Raw genomic sequence first — 20819 nt, 5'->3', positions numbered from 1 at the left:
GAAGCAACTCATTCTGCAGTCTCTTATTCCAGAGTAGACTGTCAAGAACCGTGAGAGTACTTACCCAAATGCCAGTTATAACCACCAGTACAAAATTAATGAAATACTTAAAAGTGCCACCTTTCTTGATTCAACTGCTTATATAAATGTTTTGTTTCCAATAGACATCGATGTGACAGTGATAACAAACAAAATATAGATATCCATGTACCATCCGGCCAATGTTTGTTGAGTGCTATTAGAAGTCACACTTTGTTGGGCAGGCGCCATTGTAAAGGCTGGAAAATATAAATGTGACATGGACCCCACTGTACTGTCTGAAGTTTTGGTTGTTTTTTAAAAAATGTATTTCTTGAGTTCAGGAACAGAGGGAAAGAAAAATTGTGCAGGCTCCTAATCCACAGCCAGTAGGTAGTGTCAATTCAGAACCGCTAAATCTACAACACTGGAATTATCCTGCCTTTCAGGTGACTGACTCAAGCAAGATACAAATATGAACTGCCAAGGGTGGTGCAAGGAGATTGTCACTGCCAAACTCCTCAAGCATAAAATCTCTTAACAAATGATCAACATGGCCACTTAAGTGTTTTGGCATCCACATGTTAACGGGGCAACATTTTTGTAATGTGAAAACCACTGTAAGCCATTTAATACAGTGATCAGATTTCTAGCTCCCAAGGCAGTGGAGTAGAATTTGTGCAAGCCTTAATGATGCTCCACGGAGGTGAGAAAGCAAGATGGATGTTAGAACCTGTCTATGCATTAAATCCTTCTTATCTACTACTAATACAATCCAAATAATAAAAAATCTGGAATTGTTTGCTACGGAAATATGTTGCTGCGTTTTTAGTTGCCTGCCACTGATGGAAGTACAGCCACAGTTGTCCCCTCAGATTTTTTTGCTGAATGGATGCATAAGCAGCTTAATACCTTCAAAGAACTCAAGAGCCTCCCTGTTCCCGAGAGGGAAAAAGCGAATGCAATTTATACAAAAAGATTTATTAAAAAACCAGTAAGACACTACTACGTCATGACACTGTCACACTGGGCTTTAAACACAAGACTTTTTTTCTACAATACTGGGGAACAAAATGGGCGTGGGCATAAATCAAATTGATCCTTAAGCGTAGCAAAAAAAAAAAAAAGGAAGAGAAAAAAAAGACGGTGAAAGCAATTCTGTTGTAATGAGAACGCAATCAAACTTCAGAGGGACCAACATCTTACTTCCAATTCAGGGACTTGATACAAAAATTTTAGTTTGAACTGCTATTAGCAGGCAGCATGAGCCACCTCAAAATGAATCTTCAAATGAGAATACTGCTTGTCCACCTAGAGAGAAAGAAAGAGGGGTCAGTTTGTGAAGGCCATAAGTTCTAGCCAAAGTTACAGAATGTGTTTAGATACCCCTATGTCCCACTACGTAAATATTGTATCAACATTAATCAAATATGCTTTTTTTATTTTAAAGCTGAACAGGAGAGTCCATGAGCTGGAAATCCACATGTGCACCACTGTTTGGAAAAGGGTCTTTCCACATCTCTGAAATTACTCAAGAAATACTTGTTTATTCACGAAATGCCGTAAAGGATCTCCCCAAACCCTTTAATGCTCAACCACCACTGAGTAGCGGTAGTAGCTTAGCAAGTGGCTATTTTTGGCCCAAACACTTCTGTTAAAGACTTATAATTGCCAGCTAAAACAGCACTACTTGTCCATTAAGAGAAATACAACAAGGAGAAAGGGTTATTAAAATAGGTATACTATAAATAGGTGCGTGTAATATATATATATATAATATTGAGAAGTTAGAGGAGTTGACACAACAGGACTTCAGCTCAAGAACATCTTGCAATTACTGCTACAACGTCTATAAAAATGGGAAAAGCAAGCATTAAAATAGATTAATAAAATATAAAATTAAAGACTGGAAAATCCAGAGACAAGCTGTATCCTTAGAAGAACAAACAGTTAAAATTATTCAGTAAAGCTGACGTATTTAACCATTACTGGGCCTGTAAAAAATGCATTAAAAATTACATTACAAGTAGTTTTACAAGCAAAGAAATAAGTGAAGGCAAAGCTTGAAGTATCCATTTTATTATAATGCTGATACAGGATGTTGGAAGAGACCATACCAAACGGCAGCATTCGAGAGCGTGAGCATCTCGTACCCTGTCCGCATTGAGCGGGCCTGTGAGAATCGGGAAGTCAGCGCGACACAGGGCCTGCAAGGAAGTTCCCGCTGGCGGGTACAAACAAGGTATAATATCAGAGTTAGTAGGCAATACTGTTTTCGCTGCAATTCCTTAATTTGTACCCATTAGCAGTACTTTACCTGTTAACTTTACTGACTTGTTAATTTACAGGGCAAAAGGCAAAAGCTTAAGAGCGCCTGGGTTACTTATCTTCAAAGGCATTACGTTACATTACGGTAAGCACTTCTGGGTGCTGCGAAATTTTAAAACATCAATCATTACAGTATCTTACGCAATGTACTCAAAAACAGCTACTATTAAGTATAAAGTTACGGCGCAGCTTACAAATGAGGGACGTACCTGTCTGGGGTGGGCTGCCAATGGAATAATTTAGTATGGTTTGTAGCTATTTTGATGACCTCCTCGCCGAGATATCTTCCCATAGCCACTCTGCTGATCTAAATAAGAGAAAGGGCAATTTAAGGCTCACGGAAGTTAAAGAGGCCACCGAGCTTAAAGGCCATCTATTTATTTTGTAAAAGGCTAGATGCCCAAGAAAGCTCTTCACATAGTGCTAGCACCACACACATGACAGCAGAACCCTCTTTTATGCCTGTCAATTCCAAGATAAATGGGGACAAACCACTACTTTTACAGAAGCATGCCATGCAAGCTTCACCAGCCCAACAAGGTGATTCATTAAAGACTTCAATAAAATAAAATAAAATAATAATAAAATTTTATTTGTACCTTGCCCTCCCCAGCCGGAGTCGGGTTCAGGGCGGCTAACATCATAAAATTAACACAGTATACAAAGAACATAAAAACAGGCAATCAATTAAAATACATCTTAAAATTAGTTCAGAGCAAATTAAAATCTGGACAGATAGCAGTCCACGGGTAAAATATTCTCCAGGCCAACTGTTACCACTGCTCTTATAAAGGACTTGTGAGCGGGCTAGGAGGCCTATTTAATATTTGTTCTTATAACAGAAAGAAAAGAATCAGACTGAACCCTGACCAAAGGCCTAGGGGAACAGCTCCGTATACCACCCTTCATCTGCAAATCTCAGGGTAGTTCATAACATAAAATAATAATCCCCCCTCCTACAATACATTTAATAGGGCATTCGGTGTCAATCAGCCAAATCAGTATGGATTTAAGTGCAGACCAACAAGTCCAACCTTGGTGCCATCATGGACAGCCTATTTAAAACAAAAACACTACCACTTCTTGATTACTAGTGACTGGGCACAAGTCACTACAGTGGTGCCTCGCAAGACGAAATTAATTCGTTCCGCGAGTGCTGTCGTATAACGGAAATTTTGACTTGCGAAGCACGGTCGGAGGAAGCGCAGTTTGATGGGGGGGAGTCGCAAAACGTTTTTGTTTTACGAGTCATGGCCATAGGGAAATTCGTCTTCTAAGTCACCCTTTTGTTAGCGAATGCCTTTCGTCTAGCGAGGCATTCGTCTTGCGAGGTACCACTGTATATGCCTGATTAATAACCGTATCACCAAAAGTCATCTAAAAGATTGTAGCTTTCTGCCAGGATCACTGAGAATGTGTGTGCAGGTGTTGTGAAGAACAATGTCTACCACCCTCCAAGTTAAAAGTTTTGTTTGAGAAGGCGCACCAGCTTTCTGCTTGAGCCTGCCTGTTTCTCCTCCAGGCTCTCTCGTGCCTCCAGTGTTCCTTGGCTGTTTTAGGTGAATGCCCAAAGAGCAACACAGGAACAAAACGAGGGAGAGAAAAACAAATGAGCTGCAGAAGGGATGCAGTGCAGAGGTATCCAGAGGACAGCTCCCAAAAGAGCACTCCAAAACCGCAAGTGCAGTGTTCCGTTAGCGAAATGGTCTGCCTTTTAAATTACTTAAAACTGATTTCCTCTGCTAAAAACAGAAGCCTAGCATTTTCCATTAAAATGCTACTCGGCTGTGCCTCTCAGACACTAGAAAGAAAGTACCCTGGATTCTGATTTGGTAGCCACCACCCGAATCAACAGGATTTGCTGGTATGCAAAATGTGAAGCCTCTCTACACTTACTGCTATAATCTCCATATCCGTAATAGTTGTTGTAGCCAGTGTAGTCATAACCTCCGTAGCCACCATACCCTTGGTTGTTGTATCCACCGTAGTTGCCATACCCCTGGTTCCAATAATTACTGTATCCGGGGTTCCAGCTTTGACTGGGGCCTGCAACAGAAGTAAGAGATGGTCACTGGGGTGGGGGGGGAGAGAACCTAAAATGAACAGACCTAAACTCTACAAGGCAGCTGGGCTACTCCATCCCTTCTGCTGAGACCCCAGCTGCTTTTGGGCCTTTCTTAGTTGTCAGGCTACTGGAACAGTTTCCAACTAAGCTGATCACTGTAAGAACTGGTGCCTGAACTTGCTTAAAGTCCTTGAAATAAAGTGATTTTCTGCACACTTAAGTGGAAACCATTCCACTGAAATCAGTGAACCGAATTTCCAAGTAAATTATTTTAATTTTAAGTAGATTGGGTGTTATGTATGGTTCAGCGACAGCTACACTGTGCCAAACACCAAGCTATGTTAACTAGCTTTCCACTATGTTGAAGTATAACTTAATTCCGTGAGCAACTACTCAGGTTTCTTGCAATCCTGAATTCTTAAAAATTATATTAACTGTCAGTTAATATAAAAAGATTCAATGCCTTCACCAAGAAGGGAAGCTAGGGCCAGGCGCTGTAGATCAAGTAGGCGCACTGAGTTCACAGAGATGTTTGGTGAATTTTTAAAACAGAAAGCTGAGAAACATGCACTTGAGAGAACAGATCTTCAACCAGGTACTGGAATTAAGTATCAGTGCCAGTTAAATAAAAAATTTACCTCCACCTCTGCCACGAGCTCTTCCAGCAAATCCCCCTCGTGTTCCCCACTGCTGCTGCTGCTGATACTGTTCTTTTGACATCGCTACTTTTATTTCACACTGAAAGAATGATAAGTAATAGTTATTTCTGCAAAGTGCAATGGAGCAGCTCTTTCAGGTTCAATGCCCATTTACTTTAACACTACAAAATTAATCAAAAAATAGCAATGCAATTTAAGGAATGAGTTGGCACCTCCAGTTAAACAAAACTTACAGCAGGCAAAAACTGCAGCTATAATATAGTTAAGTGTTAAATCTTCATTTTCACAAAAACACTAGTAAGAATTGAGCTTTGAAGAGGTATGGATGCGCTGCTCAACATTCAGGAGCTTTAACTTAATCTTTTTAACCAGCAAAATCTTTGCTGGTAAGCAACAACTAGTTTCTGTTTCGGAAACTATGTCATTTTAGTAGGAAGATAGGTAAAGGTACCCCTGACCATTAGGTCCAGTCGCGGACGACTCTGGGGTTGCGGCGCTCATCTTGATCTATAGGTTGAGGGAGCCAGCGTTTGTCCGCAGACAGCTTCCGGGTCATGTGGCCAGCATGACTAAGCCGCTTCTGGCAGCACACGGAAACGCCGTTTACCTTCCCGCCGGAGCGGTACCTATTTATCTACTTGCACTTTGATGTGCTTTCGAACTGCTAGGTGGGCAGGAGCTGGGACCGAACAACGGGAGCTCACCCCGTCACAGGGATTCGAACCACCGACCTTCTGATCAGCAAGCCCTAGGCTCTGTGGTTTAGATACAAGCTCCAAATAAGCCTACCGTATCTACCAGTCACTGGCAGTAGAGGGATTGCTCTTTAAGAAGAGGTAAATACTGTTTCCAAAAGGTAGTTATGAACTACCCAGCATAAACTGAAGTTTAAATGCTTGCAATGTTACATGGAATGGTAATCCAGCGGTAGGGAACCTCTGGCTTGAGGACCTAATTACTCCTAATTTGGCGTGTGAGGCCATTTTCACAATACCATGCCCCACCTGTGTGGGACAGGGAAGGACGCAGCTATAAAGGAGCAATAAGGACATTCAAATGACCTCCCACTATCAGCACCAATGAACTGAAAGGCACCAACAAACCCCTCTGAAGGTAGGCTTACAAGGGTCAGCAAACTTTTTCAGCAGGGGGCCAGTCCACTGTCCCTCAGACCTTGTGGGGGGCCAGACTATATTTTGGGGAAAAAATGAACGAATTTCTATGCCCCACAAATAACCCAGAGATGCAGTAAAAAAAACCAACACATTCTACTCATGTAAAAACCCCACAAATAACCCAGAGACACATTTTAAATAAAAGGACACATTCTACTCATGTAAAAACACGGTGATTCCCGGACCGTCCACGGGCTGGATTTAGAAGGCGACCAGTTTGCCTACCCATGGCTTACGCTGATAGCGCACCAGCAATGCGCTTGATGTAGCCCCTTTGAACTTTGACAAGTGGGAAGTGTGGGAATACGTTTGTGGTGCTTCCTGCACCTTGCCGCAGCACAGTAACCTTCCGCGCTATGCATGGAAGGCAAAGAGATCCGGCAAAGGTTTGCTGCCCGGATCCCTCCGCGCATGTAAGAAAGCGCGCCAGAAAAGCCTCTGGTAACAGCTGAAAGCAGTTTCGCGCCCGGAAACTCAACCAAATGCAATGTTGTGATTGGTTTATGTTTATCCTAGGACGTTGTTCAGTTTATCAATAAATGGCCCCTGCGCTCTGTAGCGTTGTGTAGAGAGCGCGAGACAAGCCAAGATAGAACAACCGTGCGAGACAAGCAAGAGAGAAAGAAAGCGAAAGAGAAACCAACGCACAGAGCAGTAGTTGGGAGAGTGCAACTCCACCACTGATTGCAGTCTCTTAATTCATTTTATTTCTTTATTTTAATCGGCCGCCTTCTTATTTTTGGCCACACCTTTTGCTCTGCCTATCTTTTCCTTTCTGGAACCTTCAGAAACGACCTTCAGAACTCCAAACAACTTCTCACGACCTTCAGCTTCATAACCAGCAGACCCAATCATAACCAGTGGGAGCAGGCACTCCGGGAATTACTGGTTATCCCAGATGTTTGTTATCCTCACAGGGTAGCCCAGCCCACCCGGTGATGTTGGCCCAAGAGATGGGGAATTAAGGATGTGGCCCACTGGCCACATACAGTTATCCACCCCCAGCATAATGTCACAAGCAGTTGGTTTTCTAGGTTCTGTCCCACCCTTCGCCCTGCCCTACAAAAGGCCTCAGCACAGTCAATATCCCATGCCCAGTCCTCACTGGGCTGTTTTCGGATTCCCCCCTCCCTCTCACAAGAAGTGTGCATTCTTGCAAGCCTTTGGGGTTCACCTCAAGCCTGCTAATACCTCCCCCCTTCTGTTTGGATGGTATCGTCAACTACATAAAGACCAGCACTTGGATTAACTGAGCTCACTATCAAGTATATAGCGATGATTTCAAAGTACTTCTTGCAAAACAGAAGAGTTGTAAATATTTCTAACAGTTGTGTGGGTGCATGCATACTTTTAAACAAATGTTTCACCCCTAACATCCACCAGTGACTCCTCCCTTTGTGTTTTCTTGTCTACTCTTCTGTCTTGATAAGAACTGGCTGTTATTGACCAAGCAAAACCAGGATTCTCTTTCTAAAGAGGAGGTGCTTTGGAATCATAGTTTGAAACATACTTTACTGAGACCAACGTTGTGGTATTTTTTCTCCATAATTTTCTTCACTGGATCTTCTTCTTTGAAAGTAATGAAGCAAAAACCACGGCGCTTGTTGGTTTTGTTGTCCATGGGAAGTTCTATCGATTCCACCTGATCAAGAGATACACAGGTCACACAAAAGTATGTATTTTGAACAGCTTATAGCTAAAAGCACACAAAGAGCGTTGTTTCAAAGTTCATATTAAATAAAAACAATATAGGATGGAAGTAGTCAGGATGCAAGTAGCCAGCTGAAATTCAAACATCACCATCAATGATTGTATGAACCATAAATTAGAAACCAAATCATAGTCTGAAGTCATTATTTACAACCATTTTCCTGCTCAAGACCCAAGTCTCTGGGTAAAATGGCCTTCAGAGTATATGACTATGATTTGTCCTTTCACACATCATACTAAGTCACAGTAAGCTTCCTTGCTCATGGTTTGCTGCAATGTTTGAAATAAGCCTCTGCATCCAGGAAAGTGCCCAGAGGTAACCCCGCCCCACCATGGATTACTAAATTACTGAAAGAAAACTATGCTAATTGCAGAAGCATTAAATTGTTCAGAGCCAATTTAACCATTAGAGAAAAATGACTGCAGTATAACATACCTCAGCAGAATTTTGAATACATATCAAATCCCAGGCTCTCAAAAGAAATTGGGCCTACAACTGAAAAATTTCAGCCAGTTTGTCTTAAGGATATTACTACTCTAATATTTAATTTGAACTTTTATTGGCTGGGTCAATTAGGCTATGGTTTTGCTCTGAAACAATAATAAACAGTGCACTCCACATCCTGCTGAACTCAGGGCAAGCCTCCCATTGATTTCAGTGAAGCTGGCAGTATCCTACTGCTCTGGGAACAAATTAGTCCCAATACAACTGTAACATACAGAACATCACAACGTAGCTTTAAAGCTGATTTGCAGGGAAAAGTCAATAGGGACCAATAAGCACCTGGCTTAGGATAGTCCTTAGGGATGAACTAAATGTCTATGTCCTCAAACTGAGGCCAGGGTAGAAACTGGTAGTAAGAATGTGGAGACAACAAAGCACCAAAAAGTGTAGTAGCATAGCAAAAATTACATGCAAACAAGAGATTAAAAGTACCACGAAGGCTATTGAGTAGCTGGACCTTTTCTCAGAGCTGCCTCTGTAAGGAATACCAAGCAGAGATCTCCTAGGAGTGCCCACTGTCATGAGTTTCATTATTCCCAACGGTTGCATTTGAACAGGGGGGGGGGTCAAACTAGCCCTATAGCGATGAAATAATTCTGCCCTCCCCCCCAAAAAAAAGTCCCCCCCCATTTTTGTCAGTAAACTGTTTTCCAAAAAATATTTGGGGGGAAGTTGTGAATAAGTATGAGTGGTATCTAACGGTGTCCATTTCCCTTCCCCACTGCTATACACACCCTAAAGTTGCTCAGGAGATTCTATCAGCCACTCTGAGCAACTCTGGAGGTGTGGGAATTACCAAACTAACTCAATATGAACAAAGAGGGCAGGTGACTTACCTCGCCAAAACCTCCAAAGTATTCCCTTATTTTCTCCTCAGGCGTATCTGGAGATAGCCCACCAACAAAAATCTTTTTAACTGGCTCTTTCGTTTTCATTGCTTTTGCTCTTTTGGGATCAATCACTTTTCCATTCAGCTTGTGTTCTTTCTGATCCATGACCTGTACAAAAATAAAACATAAAAACATGGCATCTTATACTATATTTCCATGGATACTCAGCAAGAAATAGCATAGACCTTTTCTGAATTCTTGAAACAATGACAAGATGCGTTTTGAACACGTACCTTGTCTACGCTCTCAGCTTCCTTGAACAGCACAAACCCAAAGCCTCTTGACCGCCCTGTAATTGGGTCTAACTTCAGGGTGCAGTCTACAACTTCACCAAATTTCGTGAAGTAATCCTTGAGATCCTTCTTTGTAGTATCCCAGCTGAGGCCACCAATAAACATTTTCCTGCAGAAGAAAACAAACATTAAGACGTCCAGACTTTAATGGGCTTTGCCAGAACAGTAGCAGAGCAATGTGAATAGCCATTAGGTAACCCGCCCCAAAACAACTGCCTGGCGTTCTCTCCCACCCCACACCCATAGACCTAGGTACCTGCCAAAACAAGCAGTGGGGAGGGGCAACTGGCAAACCATCTGAAAAGGGGCTACACACCCCTTTTATAATAAATACACTACTGAAACTAATCAGAATTGCAACAAGAATGCTGCGGTAAAAGCAAAACCCTACTCCCCTTTACCATCCCAGCATATCCCAAGGTAACACCCACCTCAGCAGCCCAACATACTTCTAATAGCTAGAACATTACTTAAACATATAGCGCTGCTATCTTGGCATGGAAGTAACCACCCCAACTGGCTGGTGCTACTTAAAATTCACATCCAAAGCTGCCGATTCTATTGTTGTGTTGTAAACTGTTTGGGTTTCTTACAGGCTAGTGCAAATACAAACCGGCTGCCTAAAATGCAGAACGTCAACAATAAATGGTTTACACTAAACATCAAGAATCCTAATGATGTGTTAGTTCCAGTTCTGCTAATTTGTGAATGAATATACTTCCATGAACTGGATCAAGGCCCTTCTGCAACCCAGTGGATTGCAGTGGATTCTCCTGCTTGAGGAAGGGAAAGAGGGGAGGAAATTGTCACTGATTCCCTCTTAAGCCTCCAGAGCAACATTCAATGTTATTGCAGAGGCCCCTCCCTCTGGAACAGACCTCAGGGGAAGGGCGTGGGAACTGCAGACAAGAAAAGAGGAATTACTAAAACTCCAGCCCTTCCACTAATGGGAAGCCTGGATCCAACCCCATGAATGTTTGTATGGTATAAAAGCAATGAAGTGCACAAACTAGTCAGGTTGATTATTGTAGCAGCCTCCAAGACCAAAAAAAATATGGCAATCAAAGCTGCAGAAGTCCTGTATGAACTAGTTTTGGGATTACAATGATTTCCACATAAGACAGCACTGCTATCAATGATGACAGACCTCTCCCAAATCAAGTATGTAACCCAGGAGCTACTTCCAAGCAAAGAGGTAGAAACATGTCCAACACTCCCCACAGATTAAGTGCTTGATAGAGTAACAGTGAATAATACTTAAGTAAACCAGAGCTTGGGGAAAGGGTTAGCCTAAATTGTTTTGAGATTAAAACAGGGAAGGGGGGGGGAACAGCCCACTGACCAACTCCCAGTGTTGTAACTCTACTGGAAAAAGGCACATACTAGCTTTGTTCAGGAGGCCGTCCCTTCACCACCTAGCATTCAGTCAGGGATTTCCTTATCTTAAGGCTGCACCTTCTAACTGCAGCTGTACCTGAAACACCATGTGATGCAATATGGGCTGCTGCTAGAAGTAACATCCCATCTTTTGAGCTGCAACTTTCACGTAAAAAGAACCACCCAGAAAGCTGAGCACTAATTAAGAGCAGTAAGAGAAATCGTAAAGGCTGCAGGCTTCCTGAAGCTATTTTCAAGATAAGCTCATGCAAAAATAAATAAATTTTCAGACAGGCATGTAAGTGAATGTGAAAGACAAAGTTACCAGCTCTCCCCCGCCCCCAATCTCTTTTTAATGACTGTATAAAAAAAAAAAACTAATTTGGCACATGTTTGTTACGGTCTTGCAAATAATTTGACAAGAGGTTGCTAGTACTGGGCTGTTCATGCTCAGTAATTTGTGATACACTGAACTTCACCACTGAACTGTCAAGGTCTTCCCTGTCTCGTCACCTGCGCAGGATTATTAAGAACATACCAAGTGACTGGATACTTACAAGTCTGGTTTGTTCTATGGTGCTCTGAGCACTCCAAGTGGAAGATGCAACTCAAATGTACTATTTGAACAGCTGCCTTTACTGATAATACTATGGTGCAGCCCTCCCTTCTTATTGAAGATATTGGTGCATTAGAGAACCACACCTGGAATGCAAACTCCTACAGGTTTAACTGTTACAGTTTCCATGCAAGATGTCCAATAATTGTAATCTAGTAGGCAATTGACGAGGCCTGCTCCCCTACAGGCAATGGAATGCCTAATGCAGTGTTTCTCAAACTTGGGTGCCCAGCTTATGTTGGACTACAACTCCCATCATTCCTAGTTAGCAGGACCAGTAGTCCGGGATAATGAGTTGTAGTCCAACAACAGCTGGGGACCTAGGTTTGAGAAACACTGGCTTAATGAATCTAACACTGAGCATCTTTAAAAGTATTACAATTTTTGGAGTTCCCTTCCGGACGTTCTGACCATAGCTGTCAAGTTCTCCCTTATTTTAAGGGAAATTCCATTATGCCAAATAGGCTCCCTCGTGAGAAAAGGTAAAACTTGACAGCTATGGTTCTGACTGTTAACCCATTTCAGGTTTAGAGCATAAATGAGCTTCACAGATTCAGAGCACTTCAGTACAAAATGAAACTGCCGTCCAGTTGCACATCTGCTATCCTTATCAAACAGAAAACAAGATTACTAGCAGTGCAGGAATGTCCTTATATCATCTTGTAGACATATTCTTTACTATTAGGCAATGCCAGAAATGAAAAGATTTCACAAGTATAGGAAATTATTCTTGCTAATTAAGTCATGCCAACACAGCATTTTAGGACCAAAGAAGGTAAGAGGCATAAATATGGGGTACAATTATTTCCAAAGACCGTGAGCAAAGTCCATTAAAAAAAAAATAACTACTCAGATGTACAGATGCTCAAAAGTCAGCTTCGCCCTGCTTTATATATTATGGCAGTAAAACAGCTACCCAGAAAGGAATTGGTTCAACCTATGGGGACATAGCCTTAACCCAAGTGGTTAACCATGCAGCTCCACTCCCCATCGCTCAGCCTGGGCACTGAGGTTCTCCTCCAAGGGTCTTCTGCTGGTTCCCTCACTGCGAGAAATAAAGTTACAGAGAACCAGACAGAGGGCCTTCTCGGTAGTGGCCCCCTCCCTGTGGAATGCCATCCCTTCAGATGTCAAGGTTAACAACTACCTGACTCTTAGAAGACAGCCCTGTTTAGGGAAGTTTTTAAGGATTGGTGGTTTTATTATGGTTTTAGATATGTTGTAAGTCTTCCAGAATGGCGGCATATAAATAATAAAATTATTATTATTACATTATTATTATTATTATGGTTCTCAGTGGCACTCATTCAGTATTGTATAAACCAGGAACCATCATTTGATTAGTTTTCAAAGGCAAGAATGCTCCATAGTTGAGTGACAGTCTATGTACTCTTCAACAGCCCAGGCCCAAGCTTAATGCTAATAGCATATGCATGCTCATATTTGAACTTAGTATCATCACATAAAACAGCAGCAAGAGACCATCATGCTGAGTCCCACTGATTTAGGTCACTTACCATGCCTTAACTAGCACTATCTCAAGAACACAGCCCAGCCAGGAGAGCTGCAGTATTTTTGAGCTCCTCACTATGGAATAATCTCCCCAGGGAGGCCACCTGGCACCCAACTTGCTGTCTTTTCAGCATCTGGCTAAGGCTTTTCTTCTGTCCTGCATCTGAGGATCTGGCCTTACGGCTGGTCATTTTAAAGTATATATTTGGCAGCTGCTTAGTTCTGTAATACCGTACATACAGGTGAAACTCGAAAAATTAGAATATCATGGAAAGGTTCATTTCTTTCAGTAATTCATCTTAAAAGGAGAAACTAATATGAGTTACAGGTGGGTAGCCGTGTTGGTCTGCCATAGTCAAAACAAAATAAAATAAAAAATTCTTTCCAGTAGCACCTAAGAGACCAACTAAGTTTGTTCTTGATATGAGCTTTCGTGTGCATGCACACTTCTTCAGATACGCTTTTGGTATGAGCTTTTGGTATGAAGAAGTGGTATGCACACTTCTTCAGATACGCTTTTGGTATGAGCTTTCGTGTGCATGCACACTTCTTCAGATATGCACACTTCTTCAGATATGGTATCTGAACAAGTGTGCATGCACACGAAAGCTCATACCAAGAACAAACTTAGTTGGTCTCTAAGGTGCTACTGGAAAGAATTTTTTATTTTATTTTGTTTTGACTAATATATGACATAGACTCATGACATGCAAAGCAAGATATGTCAAGCTTTTATTTGTTATAATTGTGATGATTATTGCGTTCAGCTGATGAGAACCCCAAATTAACAATTTCAACTTTGGGGTTTTCATCAGTTGTACGCCATAATCATCACAATTATAACAAATAAAGGCTTGGCATATCTCGCTTTGCACGTCATGAGTCTATCTCATATATTAAACTCCAGTACAGCGGTACCTTGCAAAGACGAATGCCTCGCTAGACGAAAAACTTGCTAGATGAAAGGCATTCGCTAACTAAAGGGTGACTCGCAAGACGAAGTTTCCTATGGCCGCGACTCGCAAAATGAAAACGTTTTATGTGTTTTTTTCCGTAAAACCGCGCTTCCTCCGACCGTGCTTCGCAAGACGAAATTTCCGCTATACGACAGCACTCGCAGAACGAATTAATTTCATCTTGCGAGACACCACTGTAGCTAATTAAAACAATTGCTTACATAAATGGACTTTTCCACAATATTCTAATTTTTTGAGTTTCACCTGTATATTTGGTTGTCTCTTAAGTTGTGGTTTTATTATAATGTTGTTGTTTTGCTATAAAGTCACCGAGAACTCAAAAAGCTTGCCACATTTTTGTGACATTTTAGCTAGTCCCAATAAAAATATTGCCCAACTGTGGATTGTAGAGGTTTCTTCCCCCATATGGGTCAACATGTCTACCTTTTGCTTCTTATTTTACTAGCTAATAAATGGAACCCTTTATACCATCCCCCAGTAAACCACATTACAAAACTCTAGGCTCGGGTACAAATGCATGAATGGCTATCACCACAGCTAATTACTTATGTATATGCTACAAAAGGATACTGCTCAGCTATCCTGTTAACATTTTCTCCCATGCATTACATAAGACATGCAATATACATTAGTTGAGGGAGCATAGTGTTATCCGTTCCACACTGTAAAAGTCTCAGAGTAAGAAAGCTGCTTAGGTGACCAACCTAATCCACTGAAATGACAATTTAACCCAGGATTTCCACATACAGTATCTCTGCAGCCACTAACACAGGACACAGATAAAGACAATGCCATGGGACCACCAAGTAATAAGTAGGTTTCATGACCGGACAAAAGAGGGCTCAGTGGAAAGCTTCACATTCGTTTTGAGAGCTACAGAATGTGTACCATCAAGCTCTTATATGAGCTTATATGACTGTCTTTGGCACAATATACAGTACACAACTGAGAATTTGCACAGAATGAGCTCCACTCGCGCCATTTCTAGCCAGGTAGCAGCGCAAGTCCATCTGCTGCGAAAACAATGAGCCTTGTGACCGTCTACTCTCTGCGAGACCACAACTCTTTGTTTTCACGCATCCCGGGCTGAAAAACAAAAACAAAACAGCAGGGCTCATTCAAAAAGGCTACAAGCCATCTGCTGCATTTGACAGCCACTTCTACACTGCCGCTTTAGTGCATTTTTATAGCGCCCAGACTATGCGCCGGTACCGGAGCATCCACTTTCGCACCACGCAGTCCCCCTCTGCGTTAGAAGCATTATGCTCCCCGTTGCAACCCGAGGGTGGCTTCCTACCCGAGGGTTTTGCCCCATGCTCTTCCCCCTTACAAATTCGGCAGGGCTGCCGAAGCAAACGGGTGCCACTCTTTCTCTATATAGACCCCACGGGCAAGGTCTCCAGGGCCATAAAACCAGAAACACACACGCACAACCCGCTCCCCGTCTCCGGAACAAAGTAAGGCGGCGAAACGAAGAGATCGCTCTCGCAACAGGCAGCTGCTCCTCTAAGTCGCCCGAGGCGGAGAACCGCCGCCCGCCCGCTTAGACTTGGAAGCCATCAGATAAAGCACCAAGATGCGCGTCCACGACCCCCGTTTCCTTCCTCCCCGCAGGACTCGCGCATCTCCATCCTAACACTACCCGGGGAGATGCGGAGCGAAGCACCACTGGCGGAGCAGCAGAACCAATTTCGGGGAGGGGGGAAGGTGGTTCCCCTAGGAAATAATGCCGCCGGTTAAGTTTCTCCCGACTCGGGAGTAAGCAGCCGGGTCAACGCGAGGCGGGATGGGGCCCGCCGCCGCCGCCGCCGTTCTCCTCCTCCCGGTCGCCTACCCTTCATCCTCCTCGTTCTTGCTCGCGTCGATTTTCGCTCCCTCCGATTCTCCTGTGCCGCCGCCGCCGCCGCCTCCTCCTCCTCCTCCTCCACCGCCACCACCTCCTTCGGCGGCGGTGCTGCCGCCGCCTCCATTGCCCGAGGCCCCTTCAGGCTGCTCGGCCTGCTCCGAAGCCTCCGCGGCAGCGGCATCTCCGGCGAGCGGCTGCTCCGACATGGTGCCTCGGCCGGCTGGTCTCGCAGGAAAAGGGAGAGAGGAGGGTCGCCGAAGGTTTGGAGGGGAGAAGAAGAAGGCGGGATCCTGCGAGGCGCGGGGGGGGGGGGCTGCGCTGCCCGACCGCGACGAAAACCGCGACGGCGTCGGCGTCGGCGACGACGTGCCAAACACAGGCTGCTGGCGTTTCCCTCCTTTCTCGCACTTTAATGGCGCCGCCTCGATGGTTCCCAACCTAAAATGGCCGACGGAAGGAATGCGGCGGCGCGGCCACGTGACCGACGCCGACTTTTCTTTCTCTCCTCCTCCCTAACCCCCCTCCCCCCGCTGCACTCCGTGCGCGCGCATTCCCTCGCTTTGAGCTCTTTTAAGCTTGGGGAAACCATAGAGACGCAGGCGGACGGGGGAACTAGAGCGGCTGCCGCTGACGGCGTGGCGTCTTTTCCATTCTGCCTCTGCGCCGCTCTATCCTACAGTCTATGGTGAGCCCCTTCGGTCGTGTTGTTGTTATTGCATTTATTTTATTATTCGTTACGACTGCCTCAGCTGCCCCCGCGTGATCCCGGGGCGGTTTGAAACAAAAACACAAACGCAGGTCCACAGCAGTTTTAACACCACATTATAAAACGATAAAAGCACAAATAAAACTGAAATAGTTGGAAGGGCGGGAAGTGAATAATAAGGGAGCAGCAGACAATAGGAAGGCCGCCATCACGATTCACAGGCCTCATACACAAACCCCGGATGTACGTTTATTTCTCCCACAGAACTAAGAACTCGGAGCGCCACTCGGACTCCCGCCGCCATTCCGTGCGCGCTCTGGAAGAGGAGATCTCGGAGCCGGAGATCCCTCGAGGGTCTCGGCCAAAGGCAGCGGGGCTCCGGGTAGACGCAACAGGGACGCGGGAGGGAAGAAAGGGCCGCGCGACTCCCTCGCAGGAGGAGAGGGAAGGGCGGGAGGCTTCGGCTCAAAGCTGTCCTGGATTAGTGGCTGCTAAAATAAAGGATTAAGATCGGAACTATTGTATTTGGACTAATTAAGAGGATTGGAGCAGGACCAAGGAATAACATCAGCTCCTGATCATCAGAACAAGGGAAGTCATCCAAAAATTCGGAACTGAATAATTGGCTCTTTAGAACGTATTATGATTTGGTATTTGGTAATGTGGCCTGCATTGGACTGTTATTAATGAAAAATTAATAAAAAGTACTTTAATTAAAAAAAAAGCTGTCCTGGATTATGTACATGGAGCCGGCTCCCGCCGGATCTTGCGCTGCCTGCACGACCAGGACAGTTTGCTATTGCATTTATTGCGTCTGCAAATTTCCGCCCGCATTTAACAGGCGAAAGATCCTGTGAACAATCCCAAGCGCGTCCATAACACGTTCAGCGATGAAAAACGCTCTGTGCAGTGCTGTAAGAGATGCGAGAGAAAGACACGAGAAGGGTTTGTGAGAGAGATGCTGAGTACCCACTTTTATTTATCAAAATACCATCTTTTTTAAAAAACAAAAAGCATCAGCTTCATCCACCTGATAAAGCGGACTGTGGTCCACCAAAGGCCATGCCATAATAAACTTCTTTTAAGGCGCCACGAGGCTCTTCGTTTTTGCTGCAAAAGACTGGCACGACCACCTCTGTACAAATTTGAAAGCAATTACACATTTGAAAATTAAACGACGGGCAATATTGTACTAAGAACCTCCAAAAATGCATAGCAGCCTGGATTATACATTGTAAGACAATACTGGTCTGTTCTCCTGGGACTCAGTAGTCATTCCTAGTCTCGCCTACAAACAGGCACATTTGCAGGGCATTCTTAAACCTGGCTCCCCAGCCAGCCAATCTTCATCATCAGTGGGGTTTAATACTGATTTATCTGCATGGTTCTTTTAAGGATAAGAAATAGATCCCAGTAAAGCGCTACATAAAGGCAATATAGTACAAACAGCATTTTTTAAATACAGGAATTTCACAGGTGGCACAGAGCAGATTGCCATACTGGAACAAGTGAGCTTCAAGAGGAGACCGTTAACATGAATTAAATTCATCAAGAGGTTCAGTTCAGTGCTGTCACTTGGGTTGGCTCCCAAGTTTTTTGTAACGCTGCCAGGATTTATCAGTAACAGCTTCTTGTGAACCATCAGTGTTAATTAGTAGTTATCACTGTTCTTTTCCACATTTCATTCCTTTCTAACTGCTTACAATTCCCTCCCAGTTTTATGCACACCTGCCTACAGGCTAACTTATTGAATCTGAAAAAGACTGCATTCTATGAAACTAGAGTTCTAAACTAGTTAAGTCTTTAATATATAAAAGACCCTTAGTTTATGAAGGGGAACATGCTAGTCTCTCAGTAAGAGAAAATGCATCTGAAGAAGTGTGCATGCAAGAACAAACTTAGTTGGTCTTGAAGGTGCTACTGGAATTTTTTATTTTGTTTTGAGAGAATGCTTTGCCTCAAGTTCAAGGGCAACCCCTATTCCTGATGTCCTGAGGGGCTCTCATTAAATCTCCCTATACACTAGGCAAATATATTGTTCTTTTCCCAGGTCATTGGCTAATTAAACAATCTACAGTCATACCTTGGATCCCGAACGTTTTGGCTACCTAACGCCGCTAACCCAGAAGTGGCTTCCAACTGCATGTAGGAAGCTCCTGCAGCCAATCGGAAGCCACACCTTGGCTGTCAAACATTTTCAGAAGTTGAACAGACTTCCCAAACAGATTCCATTTGACAACCAAGGTACGACTGTATAGGCTTTTAAACGGGGGGGGGGGGGGTTGTTTTTACTATGGCATTTTTGTTTTATATTGTAACTTGCTCTGTGACCTTTGGATGAAGGGTTTAGAACAGGGGTCAGCAAACTTTTTCAGCAGGGGGACGGTCCACTGTTCCTCAGACCTTGTGGGGGGCCGGACTATATTTTTTTTGGGGGGGGGGAATGAACCAATTCCTATGCTCCACAAATAACCCAGATATGCATTTTAAATAAAAGCACACATTCTACTCATGTAAAAACATGCCGATTCCCAGTCTGCGGGCCACATTTAGAAGGTGGTTGGGCCGCATCCGGCTCCTGGGCCTTAGTTTGGGGACCCCTGGTTTAGAAATTTGATAAACTCGGGCATTTCCTGATAGAGGTAGGAGACCCTGCATCTGAAATGCTGGAAATCCTGCAAATCAGCATAGGAAATATATTACTGGATAGCCAAGTAGTCTGACTAGGACATATGGGAGCTTCCTTATGTTCCCAAGACCTGAGATTTAACAATACAAGCCAGTCTTGAAAAAGAGGACTTTGGACTTTATATCCCACCTTTCACTCCCCTTATCCCACCTTTCACTCCCCTTAAGGAGTCTCAAAGCGGCTAACAATCTCCTTTCCCTTCCCCCACAACAAACACTCTGAGGTGAGGCTGAGACTTCAGAGAAGTGCGACTAGCCCAAGGTCACCCAGCAGCTGCATGTGGAGCAGACGCGAACCCGGTTCACCAGATCGCTCTTAACCACTACACCATGCTGGCTCTCTTGAAAGAACTGGTGGCAACTTTTTAAGGATGAGCAGGACACGGTAAAGTTTTTTAATGCAAAAAAGGGTGGGGAAGTAGGATTCCCTCTCAGATTGCATGTGCTGTATTGCACACTGACATTGAAACTATGTGCACCATTATATAAATTGCTCAATTACTATCATGGTCAGAGGTCCTTCTTGGTGACCACTCAACATTAGGGTAAGGGGAGATCACTTGACAGTTTGATTGGTAGCAATGAGAAAAGGAGCCTCTTGCCTCATAAAACCCAGACTATCGTTTTTATTATTCTTTAATATAGAAAGAATGCAGCACTGAAAAAGCCACATCCCCAAATACCATACAATACTAGATAAGGGAACAATAATGAAAGGCCAAGTACTCATGGAGTAAACTCCCCAGGCACTGATTATTTTCACAGGGTTTGCTTTTCCTGCTGACTAGCACTCTTGTTTCCATTTCTATCTTAAGATTCCTTTTACTGTTAAGGTCACTGGACTGTAGAAATCTAAAGACTGCTTAGACACAGCCTACTCGTTGACAAGAAAACAAAACTCAGGGGGATGGAGAGACTAAACACTATTCATACCTTTAGTTTTCCAAATATCAGACCAAGTTCTTACATTCCATTTGAAAGCCCTAGTGTTTATGCCCGTGATTGTCATTATCATAACTAAGGCTAAGTGGACACACTGCATCATTCCATTGTGTTTATCAGCAGCAGACTAGACTGTATTGGCTGCACCTGCCAAGTCGGTGTCAAAGCATAAGCAATGGACAAACGCCCCTCCTAGTACTTAAAACTTTTGATTAGATCAGTTTGTTGTGTTTTAATGAAACAGCATTTTGTCTTCCTTAGTAATAAAAACACCTTAAGTTGCACAACTTAATTACAATGCAAATGTTTTTTTAAAAAAAACAACAACACCCAAACGACCAGCCAACAATTTTCAGTAAACCTACTGTATATGTTTCTGTTCAGTGTTTTTTTGAAGAAAAGTGATGACTTTCCTCCAAGCATCTGCATCATACATAGATTAGGGACTATGTATCAAGATAAAAGGTCACACTTGCTTCTATAATCAATCAAGTCTCTTCATTTTTTAAATG

At 43.5% G+C, this 20819-nt stretch overlaps 1 protein-coding gene across 3 annotated transcripts; it reads right to left on the bottom strand.

Annotated features, from left to right (window-relative positions):
* Positions 1-980: 980 nt before the first annotated feature.
* On the bottom strand, positions 981-16249 carry HNRNPD (heterogeneous nuclear ribonucleoprotein D). 3 transcript variants are annotated; one of them, XM_033160799.1, is made up of 8 exons: positions 15960-16249; positions 9584-9752; positions 9297-9458; positions 7756-7887; positions 5050-5149; positions 4243-4392; positions 2541-2653; positions 981-1329 (listed from the first exon to the last, which is right to left on the bottom strand). In XM_033160799.1, exons 1-7 carry the CDS (start codon positions 16175-16177, stop codon positions 2586-2588), a joined length of 999 nt encoding a protein of 332 aa, XP_033016690.1. In that variant the 5' UTR covers positions 16178-16249; the 3' UTR covers positions 981-1329; positions 2541-2585. The 3 variants fall into 3 exon arrangements, with proteins under 3 accessions (XP_033016690.1, XP_033016688.1, XP_033016689.1); XM_033160797.1 differs by having other exon boundaries at positions 2556-2653; XM_033160798.1 differs by lacking the exon at positions 981-1329 and adding an exon at positions 2134-2242 and having other exon boundaries at positions 2556-2653.
* Between the last annotated feature and the right edge of the window lie 4570 nt (positions 16250-20819).

The sequence above is a fragment of the Lacerta agilis genome, chromosome 9 (assembly GCF_009819535.1).
Source record: "Lacerta agilis isolate rLacAgi1 chromosome 9, rLacAgi1.pri, whole genome shotgun sequence".
NCBI lineage: Eukaryota > Metazoa > Chordata > Lepidosauria > Squamata > Lacertidae > Lacerta > Lacerta agilis.
This window is presented reverse-complemented; position numbering and strand designations above follow the sequence as displayed.